Source organism: Diadema antillarum, unplaced genomic scaffold, assembly GCF_040938485.1.
Source record: "Diadema antillarum isolate AM-2024a unplaced genomic scaffold, OU_Dant_1.0 seq00000160_RagTag, whole genome shotgun sequence".
Taxonomy (NCBI): Eukaryota; Metazoa; Echinodermata; class Echinoidea; order Diadematoida; family Diadematidae; genus Diadema; species Diadema antillarum.
Genome location: NW_027271231.1, coordinates 1,699,541 through 1,712,500, shown reverse-complemented (window position 1 = coordinate 1,712,500; position 12,960 = coordinate 1,699,541). Strand labels below are relative to the sequence as shown.

General features: G+C 37.8%; 1 protein-coding gene across 2 annotated transcripts in view; it reads right to left on the bottom strand.

Annotated features, from left to right (window-relative positions):
* The window catches only part of LOC139727910 (tetraspanin-6-like), a 74,949-nt gene that overhangs the window by 19,614 nt on the left and 42,375 nt on the right, over positions 1-12,960 (bottom strand). For both annotated transcript variants that reach the window (XM_071638880.1, XM_071638881.1), the window contains exon 4: positions 3,833-3,907. In XM_071638880.1, the coding sequence (XP_071494981.1) occupies positions 3,833-3,907 (75 nt within the window). The remainder of the gene's footprint in view (positions 1-3,832; positions 3,908-12,960) is intronic.

Below are 12,960 nucleotides of genomic sequence, written 5' to 3'. Positions count from 1 at the left end.
TTCATTGCAACTGATTGACAAAATTGCCCTACATCGACGTAAATAAGCACTGAATTGATCAGTGTTTTAGTAGTAGCCATGATAAAAAATCATGGGCGTACATACTCGAGCAGGATTCGAACCTACGACCTCCTGATCACCGGACAGGCGTCATCTCCACTAGACCACCGAGCTTTCGCCCGAAAGCAAGTGTTGGTTCTAATCCTTATAGCATGCAGCGGGTACTGCTTTGTTATTCAAATTCAAGAATTTCTTCCGTCGAGATGTTTTCATTGCAACTGATTGACAAAATTGCCCTACATCGACGTAAATAAGCACTGAATTGATCAGTGTTTTAGTAGTAGCCATGATAAAAAATCATGGGCGTACATACTCGAGCAGGATTCGAACCTACGACCTCCTGATCACCGGACAGGCGTCATCTCCACTAGACCACCGAGCTTTCGCCCGAAAGCAAGTGTTGGTTCTAATCCTTATAGCATGCAGCGGGTACTGCTTTGTTATTCAAATTCAAGAATTTCTTCCGTCGAGATGTTTTCATTGCAACTGATTGACAAAATTGCCCTACATCGACGTAAATAAGCACTGAATTGATCAGTGTTTTAGTAGTAGCCATGATAAAAAATCATGGGCGTACATACTCGAGCAGGATTCGAACCTACGACCTCCTGATCACCGGACAGGCGTCATCTCCACTAGACCACCGAGCTTTCGCCCGAAAGCAAGTGTTGGTTCTAATCCTTATAGCATGCAGCGGGTACTGCTTTGTTATTCAAATTCAAGAATTTCTTCCGTCGAGATGTTTTCATTGCAACTGATTGACAAAATTGCCCTACATCGACGTAAATAAGCACTGAATTGATCAGTGTTTTAGTAGTAGCCATGATAAAAAATCATGGGCGTACATACTCGAGCAGGATTCGAACCTACGACCTCCTGATCACCGGACAGGCGTCATCTCCACTAGACCACCGAGCTTTCGCCCGAAAGCAAGTGTTGGTTCTAATCCTTATAGCATGCAGCGGGTACTGCTTTGTTATTCAAATTCAAGAATTTCTTCCGTCGAGATGTTTTCATTGCAACTGATTGACAAAATTGCCCTACATCGACGTAAATAAGCACTGAATTGATCAGTGTTTTAGTAGTAGCCATGATAAAAAATCATGGGCGTACATACTCGAGCAGGATTCGAACCTACGACCTCCTGATCACCGGACAGGCGTCATCTCCACTAGACCACCGAGCTTTCGCCCGAAAGCAAGTGTTGGTTCTAATCCTTATAGCATGCAGCGGGTACTGCTTTGTTATTCAAATTCAAGAATTTCTTCCGTCGAGATGTTTTCATTGCAACTGATTGACGCCTGTCCGGTGATCAGGAGGTCGTAGGTTCGAATCCTGCTCGAGTATGTACGCCCATGATTTTTTATCATGGCTACTACTAAAACACTGATCAATTCAGTGCTTATTTACGTCGATGTAGGGCAATTTTGTCAATCAGTTGCAATGAAAACATCTCGACGGAAGAAATTCTTGAATTTGAATAACAAAGCAGTACCCGCTGCATGCTATAAGGATTAGAACCAACACTTGCTTTCGGGCGAAAGCTCGGTGGTCTAGTGGAGATGACGCCTGTCCGGTGATCAGGAGGTCGTAGGTTCGAATCCTGCTCGAGTATGTACGCCCATGATTTTTTTATCATGGCTACTACTAAAACACTGATCAATTCAGTGCTTATTTACGTCGATGTAGGGCAATTTTGTCAATCAGTTGCAATGAAAACATCTCGACGGAAGAAATTCTTGAATTTGAATAACAAAGCAGTACCCGCTGCATGCTATAAGGATTAGAACCAACACTTGCTTTCGGGCGAAAGCTCGGTGGTCTAGTGGAGATGACGCCTGTCCGGTGATCAGGAGGTCGTAGGTTCGAATCCTGCTCGAGTATGTACGCCCATGATTTTTTATCATGGCTACTACTAAAACACTGATCAATTCAGTGCTTATTTACGTCGATGTAGGGCAATTTTGTCAATCAGTTGCAATGAAAACATCTCGACGGAAGAAATTCTTGAATTTGAATAACAAAGCAGTACCCGCTGCATGCTATAAGGATTAGAACCAACACTTGCTTTCGGGCGAAAGCTCGGTGGTCTAGTGGAGATGACGCCTGTCCGGTGATCAGGAGGTCGTAGGTTCGAATCCTGCTCGAGTATGTACGCCCATGATTTTTTATCATGGCTACTACTAAAACACTGATCAATTCAGTGCTTATTTACGTCGATGTAGGGCAATTTTGTCAATCAGTTGCAATGAAAACATCTCGACGGAAGAAATTCTTGAATTTGAATAACAAAGCAGTACCCGCTGCATGCTATAAGGATTAGAACCAACACTTGCTTTCGGGCGAAAGCTCGGTGGTCTAGTGGAGATGACGCCTGTCCGGTGATCAGGAGGTCGTAGGTTCGAATCCTGCTCGAGTATGTACGCCCATGATTTTTTATCATGGCTACTACTAAAACACTGATCAATTCAGTGCTTATTTACGTCGATGTAGGGCAATTTTGTCAATCAGTTGCAATGAAAACATCTCGACGGAAGAAATTCTTGAATTTGAATAACAAAGCAGTACCCGCTGCATGCTATAAGGATTAGAACCAACACTTGCTTTCGGGCGAAAGCTCGGTGGTCTAGTGGAGATGACGCCTGTCCGGTGATCAGGAGGTCGTAGGTTCGAATCCTGCTCGAGTATGTACGCCCATGATTTTTTATCATGGCTACTACTAAAACACTGATCAATTCAGTGCTTATTTACGTCGATGTAGGGCAATTTTGTCAATCAGTTGCAATGAAAACATCTCGACGGAAGAAATTCTTGAATTTGAATAACAAAGCAGTACCCGCTGCATGCTATAAGGATTAGAACCAACACTTGCTTTCGGGCGAAAGCTCGGTGGTCTAGTGGAGATGACGCCTGTCCGGTGATCAGGAGGTCGTAGGTTCGAATCCTGCTCGAGTATGTACGCCCATGATTTTTTATCATGGCTACTACTAAAACACTGATCAATTCAGTGCTTATTTACGTCGATGTAGGGCAATTTTGTCAATCAGTTGCAATGAAAACATCTCGACGGAAGAAATTCTTGAATTTGAATAACAAAGCAGTACCCGCTGCATGCTATAAGGATTAGAACCAACACTTGCTTTCGGGCGAAAGCTCGGTGGTCTAGTGGAGATGACGCCTGTCCGGTGATCAGGAGGTCGTAGGTTCGAATCCTGCTCGAGTATGTACGCCCATGATTTTTTATCATGGCTACTACTAAAACACTGATCAATTCAGTGCTTATTTACGTCGATGTAGGGCAATTTTGTCAATCAGTTGCAATTTATCATACATGTTGCATAAAAATATTAGCTCATATTCAAAGTCTTTATGCATAAATAATATTGCTGTCATTTTTTTTTTCATCCAGTACAGAAATGATTAACATAAAGGGATTAAAAAGCTGTTACTTTCAAATCCTACATGAATCATAATGCTTAATCAAACAAATGAACAAAAAAAGAAACAAAAACCTGATACAGTGACTTAAAGAGCAATGGTAATATAAAAGCCTACCAACAACAATGTGACTCCCTTTAATATTATACAAAGTCACATTACACAGTAAAAGGAAACATGGATAAAGGAATCTAACTCTGCACCCACCCAATTAGTGAATGAAATGTTTACAAGGACTATTTCCATTGCAACATATCCATTGCTTTTATTTCTCAATGCCATCCCATGGTTTTGTGGCAATCACGCCATTGCATCTTATGAAGAGTTTACTTACCTCTGTCCTAAATGCAACCAGTAGTGATGTAGCTACCACTTCCACCAACAGAAGTAACAACACTATGACGAAATACTGGAGACAAAAAGTAAACACAAAATGGAGGACACAAATTTAATCAATGGGCCATGCAGAAGTAGACACATGATAAAGTAATGCAGAAAAACAGATTTGCCAAATTTTGATTTAATTCATTGAATAGAAAGATAAACAATTGTACCTTGCAAAGGAAGAAAAAAAATTTATTTTTTCATCCATTTATTGAATAACATAAATATCTGCCAAATCAGGTGTCGACAAAAAAATAACTCAGATGACTAGAAAATCTGGCAAGTAAATTAACAGATTTCTCAGTGAACCTTAGACAGCTTACTGAGTGAAGCTACATCAACAGATATTTCTGATGATGTATATCATCATTTAATCACACACAAATATTGACCTGTTGTTGTTAGCTTTGTTTTTCCATATATAGAGTACTAGACAGATTTGTATAGTGTGTATTTAACTAGCATTTCTACTTCTAACCCTTTAGTTTCAAGAGTTATCTACACTGACCACTACTCACTGAAGAAAGCAATAGACTTTACACTTCACATGAGCTCAAATTGATCATGCCTTTCACTAGATTAACTTACAAACTACATAGATATAAAAAAGCATGATATTAAGTAGGCAAAACAACAACATATTCCTCACCAAAACTCCACATAACCAGCAAAGAAAGAAAGAAAGAAAAGAAAATGACAAAGAAAAGAAACGTGGCTGCTGATGATTCAAGCGTTCACACGTTTAAGGCACAATTTACCATTTGCAGGAGAAACAAAAACCCAGCATTAGTGCTGTAAAATAGTTCTAAAATGTGAGTTAGGGATAGAAACAACCATTGTAAAAATTTGAATCCATAAAATTGATGTTGAGTATTGTTAAATACACAAAATATGAACAGTTATAATAAAAATGTTTCCAGACTAAACCGTCTATGTTACAGTTTAATGAGAAAAATAATACTTCCTTATATCTTAGGTTTTATTGCAAAAACTTTATATGGTAGGATGTTTGGTGATACAACAGACCTACACATATGCATCAAATGTGATATCTTGAAAATTTTTGAAATCACTGCTCCCAAAGGTAAACAGGACCTTTAAGTACCCGCAAAAACATTTCAAGTTGCAGTCCATCGTATTGCCACTTCAGAAAGACTGAAGAGGTGTTTGATATTTTCTTCTTTTAAAGAAACATAAGTATATCTGATACACATACTTCATATGCTTGATATGAACCCTGCCAAACTGAGACAAACCAGAATTAATTATGCGCTGCAGTATCAATAAAAACCATGCAGGGCCATAACCCTTTACTGACTGGAAATTCAATCACATAAAGTTTCCACACGTTTTGGACATAAAACTGCAATGATTTGTGCTTTCGTTTTACTGATCTCCTGCCCTATGTCATCACTATGACAGAGACAAGATACATGAGGAGACTACTATTTGCAAATTCTATCTCTCTCTCTAAAAACAAAAACAAAACAAATGACACAGAAACGCCAGTTACTCATTGGTGACTTTTGTACATAAATGAGTGAATTGTAAACCAAGTGAGGGTGTGCAACAAATGTGAAATATTCAAGAAAAGTTCTTTCTCTTTGTCAGTTGTCCCTGTCTTTTGTCAAGTTTTATCTGTTCATAAAAACAGACTTCGTGATCATAAATAATATCAGACTGACTTCCGTCAGTCTGTGTGCAATATACAACTTTCTTGAAGTCTGTGTGAGCCACTGATGTTGTACAGTGTAGATTGCACCATCAGAGGAAAAAAAAAATGTCTGCAGTTCAATTGTACTTGCCACATGAAGAACTGTAAATAGGAGCTGGCAGGAAATGAATTTAAATCCTACTATGTCCCTCTTCCTTCCAACTGAAATTTCGAATCTTATTTAATACAATCATTAAAATAAATCATAATCTCTTCATAAAGAGCTTCTCTAAGCTAGTCAACCATATTGTAAACTGGGTCCCAATAACATAGAGTATGCGGAATTGACTCTAAGCAGGCGATGACATATCCTGAAGTCTTTCAATTTCTCCCAGACTGACATAGATGAGTGGACATTATAATCCCAGAGTGCAAACTGTTCTACAAGTCCAACCTTCTCTCGAGTTGAGATCTGGGATAGTATGGTTATGGTTGAGATGAGGCTTCAGGATTCCAACTGTTTTGTGAGTTAATGAGAAACCTCTTTATTATTTTATTTGATGAAAATTGGTTTTGAAATAGTTGAGATATAAAAAAAAAACCCAAACCCCGCAAAAAACAGAGAGGTCCTAACAAAAGGTGAAACCCAACTTTTATTGGGACTACTTTGTTTTACTTCAAATGTTTTATATCTCAGCCATTACAAAACTGATTTTTCATCATATACTCTTTGAATTCCTCTTAGAATTGTATGCTCTTTAATATTCTATAAGTAGTTTCTAATTATCTTGCAAAAAGTTAAAAATTGAATTCCCTATCTCAACCCACACTATACCATACCTTTAACTGCTACTTGCTTATCGCAAACCAGGAGCTCGTAATCTGAATGGTAGTTACGATGCGATAGTCGGGCGTGAGGGCACTGTGTCTCAAAGCCTCACATCGAAATGTCTCGTAGTCGTACGTCATACAACTACAGAATATTTGTCGCGTCTGAAAGCAGACCTAGTTAAACGTACGACGAGAGGAATGCAACAAGTACTTCCCTATGGCCCTCATCCGGTCTCTGTAATGACAATGTTTGGTCCACTTACACTCAAATGGTGCTTCAAGATTGATTTATACCACGTCTTCAAATGTCATGTCACAAGGGCTTACCTGTACCAGCCATGACTGTTGCAACATTTTTATAACTTCCGCAAACCTTGGTCACATAACAAAATTCAAACCTCAGTACTTAGTGGATCCAGAGGGGGGTGCACCGGGTGTGTGCCCCCTCTTTATTTTTTGTTAAAACAAAAGAAATTTAAAAAAAAAAATGGGGGGGGGGGCACACGCACTCCCCTTTAATTTTGTAAAGGTGCCTCCCCTTTACGGAATTCATGGATCCGCCCCTGAAACCCTGCTCCGAATTGCTCATGCTATGTAAAGCTGTCAACACAGAAACCATCCTTACTGTTTACCCTTTATTGCACAACATCCTAATGTGGGTTTGAGCAGGAGGGCTATTCTTAAATTTCTCTGGAAATACTTGCACGTACAACGAGGCTGGATGAACATTAATCATCATTTACAACTTGCTTCCTTCTGTACAACTTCCTATGCCGGGTATGTGGCATAGCTTGTAACTTTGTGGAAACACATTAAGTAGTTAACACCCCTCCCCCTGACCCCCTTCACTTTGCAACATCTGTATTAATAGATATGATTGATTGTCGTCCACTAGGGATATTCTTGGTATATTGGACATTAAAACAAATATACACATAAATACATTCAAGCACAAACAAAGGCATCATCCAAACTGAAACTGAAATATACTGACACACAATGTAACTAACCATCACAATAAATGCATAAAATTGACATTTACAAGTAAAGCAAGGACTATTAGCATGTGTGATTTCTGTATGATTAGCTAGCCTATTGCAATGTTCATTGATATTATCAATAGCTAGACGTTAAATACTTGATATACACGGTTGTAGCTCAAATTCAAAGCAATCATAGAAATAGTTGTAGAAGAGTCTCAGACATTTTGCCCTGCCTGAATCCCGTGAAGTAATCAAAACGAGCTACATTAATCCCACGGGATATGAGGGATTTCCTCTAAAATCTGATTAAAAACTGGAGCTCTTCAGTATTCTCTCTGCTATACTTGAAATACTCTCCTGGAATAGGCCACCCATTATGAAAACAGTCTAAATGCATATTTATTTTTATATCAAATTACATTTATGGGCAAGTCCAAGATAACACGCGCGTTACGTATGGGACATTCAGAGACTTTTATGACCTGAAAAATAGTGTTAATGGCTTTTGATCATATTGAACTTTATCATGGTGATTGATATCTAGGAGAAGTATAATCATCCAAAAAATGGAGAAAAATGACCTTCACAATTATATTCTAGAAGAGAAAATATGTGCCGTTACGTATGGGACCAGAAAAATTTTGTTTTTTTGAACATTTTTTTCAACCTCAAAACTCTCTGAAAGTATTTCATTCTACAACTTGTAACTCACTGTGATGAAAGTCACAACACTCAAGATTATCACAGGTAAGTTTCGTGTCATTAGGTAAAAAGCTCTAATTACAGGTTCTAATTAAAGACAGACATGACGTGTTACGTATGGGACAGTTACGTATGGGACAGTTTGTCCCCCATTCATTTAGTGTGTGAAGAACCATGTTTATGGGTATTTTGCATAATTATTGAAGTAAAATCAGTTGAAACTACTCAAATACTGATCCAGATTGTCAAGGAAACAATATTCCCCAAATATTCACAATCCTAATCATATTCAATCATATTTTTAAATTTTTATGACCAACCTGAGTATGCATGCCCTTTGTCCCCCATTCGTTTAGTGTGTGGAAAGACATGTTTATGGGTATTTTGCAAAATAATTTTGCAAAATATCCATAAACAAATTTTTGCATAATTATTGAAATGGAATCAGTAGAAACTATACTCAAATACTGATCCAGATTTACAAGGGAACAATATACCCCAAATATTTACCATCATAATCATATTTAATCATATTCTATATTTTTATGACCAACCTGAGTATGTATGACCTATTTTTATCATGATAGTTACTACTAAAAAATTGAATAGTTTAAAGTGTTTACTTCCTTTGATGAAGGGCAGTTTGCCATTCAGTTTCAATAAAAAACAACTTGACACAAGAGATATTAATTTTTATAAATAAGCAATACCTGCTGCATGGAACCCCAGTGATCGAGTAGATATATGATGTCTGTCTAGCAGTCAGGTCATTGATTCGAGTCACACCTCAGTATGTATACCCATGAATTTTGTCGTGGCTATTATTGAAACCTGAATAAGGACAATTTGTGTATCACTTAAAATAAAATAAAAAAATCATTTTACTTTATATTATTTTTTAATATTTATATCACAACCATATCAAATTGGATCTCCATCACTAAACTTTGAATTCCTCTAGTCTTAGGATTGTATGCTCTTTAGTAATTCATATAATTGGTTTCCAATCATCTCATTAAATGTTGAAAAATGAATCCCCATTTCTACAAAAAACTATACCATCCCTTTAATGCTGATTTTTCATTGTGTATTTTGCCATTTTCCCCTCCCCCTTTCTGAAAATTGTTCAGTCAAGTACATGTATTGTTTATTAAAGTCTATAACTCAAAGAGTAGCTACAGTGTTGGGATGCTTTCTTCAGGATGATTTACCATTTGTGTACTGAGAGACCTTCCCAGCTAGCAACATGCATTCACATGCATTATGTATGAGGATGTCCCATACGTAACGCATTTGTCCCATACGTAACATTATTTCAATGCCTAATAAAAAATATTCTTTTTACTGTTTTTTCTTTTTTCTATGGTATTTAATTTCTCTAAATAATAAATTAGAACTTTCCAAAAGAGCATTAATATAACCTTAGCAATTTCAGAAAAAACCTAAAAAAATGACCTCAATTTGTTACGTATGGGACATCTCATGATAGGACACGAGCTAATTTGCATAATCATTTGCATAATCCCTAAATTTTCATACCAAGTTAAACTACAGTCAAACCTGCCTTAGCGGCCACCTCTCTATAGCGGCCACCTGTCTATAGCGGCCACTGAAAAATCCCCCCGAGAGAAAAGCCATGTTAAAGACCCTGTGTATAGCGGCCACCTGTCTAACGCGGCCAGCGGCCACAAATTCTGTTTCCCGCGGTAGATTTTAACCTGTCTATAGCGGCCAAAAACCCGATGGAGCCGTAGCCGAGCAGATAATTCAGGGTGTTTTTCTGCTTTTTAGCCGTGCCAGTCATTTCTGGGCAACATTCAGTGATCGCCACCGTTGCATTCATCACTTATTCAGTCACAATAATGCACTAATTCATGACTGTGCACATGCTACATCTAGTGTACTGTGCAACAATTTCATAAACACCGGCATTGTTCTATGCATGATACAAACGTGTGCATACGTACGCACATAAATGTACATGTATATACAACGATGATACATGTACATGTAGGCAAAGCACACAAAGTTGGATTACCCGTGTATAGCGGCCACCTGTCTATAACGGCCACTTTTTCCGTATCCCTTGGGTGGCCGCTATAGACAGGTTTGACTGTATTTGATGAACTTCTTATGTCCACATATTAATCAAATATCATTTGCTTTCCTTTGAATTAATATGAATTTTTATAAATGTCCCATACGTAACGCTGTGTTTCACATTTATGCAAATGAAGCCCTTGAAATTTGCATAAATCTACATAATATAATTTTTTCCTCCATGGAAATCAAAACTTCAACTCATAAGCTTCAAAATGATACCAAACATGTCAATATTGAGCAAAGATGAAATTTTGCCTTCTGAGGGGACCTTATCTTGGACTTGCCCTTATACTTTTAAATCAAATATCACTGATTGTAAATAAATTCCTGTTTTGATTTAGCATACTATGAAATGTTTCTTGTCTTGCAACATCCACTGTCATAAAGTCTTATTGCATACAGAAGCTTAATACAAATAATACAGCTTTTTTGACTCTTTTGTGTACAGTTTGTAGAAAGTCTGTCAGACAAAAGGATTCATTCAATTAATGTTGTGAAAATGGACGGTTAATAATGAACAATCTATCAAATGCAACCATAATTTGACTTATTGATAATTGCATATAAAGAATTTCAATAAATTTACATAACACTTATAAATAATTTCTCTCAATATGAATGAAAGTTTGTGGTAATGGATTGCTGATATGGCCTATGGCATGGATATAAAATCATCCATTACAGTCTGGTAAAACTAAAAAGAAAGTTCCAAGAATGTTATGCCATTCACTACCTTGCCCTTTAAAGGGAGTTTGATACAAAGCTTACATTAATACAAGATGCGCTTCTACAATCAACATTATTTCCAAATAAACTTGTGTGTATTTCAATGTCTCATTTTTGTTTGCATTTCTCAACTAGTAAGGGGCAAATGTGGTTGCGACGAGTGTCATGATTCTAAGAAAACATGTGAAAAATCCTGCAACTTTCTTTGAATTTCATGTCTGCGTATAAGGTGAAACTTCTACATTTGTGACTTACGACAGTCAACACGAACTTGAGTGGCCTTTCACTTTCATTCCCCACTTAAGTCCTTGACATTCAATCGAGGAAGGAAATAACACATTTCAGTTTGTTTTGATCGCTGTAATGGGATTTTCCTTTGTTGGATTCACACTTCTTGGATTCCTCCTGGTAGATCAAATTACTCTGAACACATACTTTTGACGTGCCTCAATTCCCAAATGTCAATTCACATCCTGAAACATACAGTATACAATGCTATAACAAGTCTCCTCTGCAAGAATCAGTCAAGGGAATGAAATATCACCTGTTTTGTAACTGAGAACTTACATCTGACTCTTGTATGACATCTTCAAGGCACAGCGGAAATATGGAAATGGAACTGTGTCATGTGACATAACTGAAATGGTGTTTGTTTCCTAAAGCAAATATCCTGGACATTTTGTGGTCTAGTGGATGGTCACTGATGTTTGAGTCCAAGGTTAAAGCCCTGATACATTGCTTGCATCTTTATGCAAGACATTTTATCCTATCTACTTAATTTTTGCAAATTCTGTGAGTCAACCGATCTTTGCATGAAGTTTGAACCCTAACCCTTGCCATCATAAATCTTCATAAAGTGACCATACTATAAGGATGTCTCATACAGAATGGCCTGACTTCTCAGCTGAGTTATTGATTTTTTTTTTTAATGAACTTCCCTTACTATTACATGTCTCTACCAGGAACAACCTACACAAAAGGCCATGAGAACATCAACGCTTTGCGAGATATCAGATACCATACCAACAATATTTTACCTTGCAAAATCACACACACAAAAGTTCACTACAATTGGCCCAAATATTTGTAAAATTTCTACTTTTATGCCAGATGTCACCATATGGTCAACAGCAAGGCAATATTTGCAGAGCACTGATTATCAAAGGAATGGTAGGAGTCCTATAATATTGGTTGAGATGAGGATTCAGCTTTTAACTTTTTGCTAGATATTTAGAAACAGCTCTACATTGAAATGTTTAAGAGCATGATTCTCAGGAAATTGAAAGTTTGTTTGATGAAAATGGGTTTTGAAATGACTGAGATATCCAACAAGGCAAGTGCCAAATTGTGTCTCACCCATTCGCGTAGAAGAAATTAATGTTAATCTAATTCCCGGAAATTCATTGACGCGTCTATGACCTTTGACCTGGTGGTGACCTTCAACTCCCCAAGGGACAATTACCATCCAAGTTTGGTCCCAAATGGACACAGGGATAAAAAGTTAAGAGCCATAATTGAAATGCGCCATAAAAACCTAACAATGGGCCCTAAAAGTTTGTTGACCCCTGTCTGTGACCTTTGAACTTGTGGTGACCTTCAACTCCTCAAGGGACATCTACTACCCAAGTTTGGTCCCAAATGGACACAGGGATAAAAAGTTAAGAGCCATAATTGAAATGCGCCATAAAAACCTAACAATGGGCCCTAAAAGTTTGTTGACCCCTGTCTGTGACCTTTGACCTTGTGGTGACCATCCACTCCCCAAGGGACATCTACCATCTAAGTTTGGTCAAAAATGGAGTTATGGATTAAAAGTTATGAACCAAAATAGAAACGCGCCATAAAAACTTTACATTGGGCTCGTAAAGTTTGTTGACCCCTGCTTGTGACCTTTGACCTTGTGGTGATCATACACTCCCCAAGGACATCTACCATCCAAGCTTAGTCACAAACGGACCTATGGATCAAAAGTTATGACCCATAATAGGAACGCGCCATAAAAACTTAACATTGGGCTCTAAAAGTTCGTTGACCCATGCTTGTGACCATTGACCTTGTGGTGACCACCCACTCCCCAAG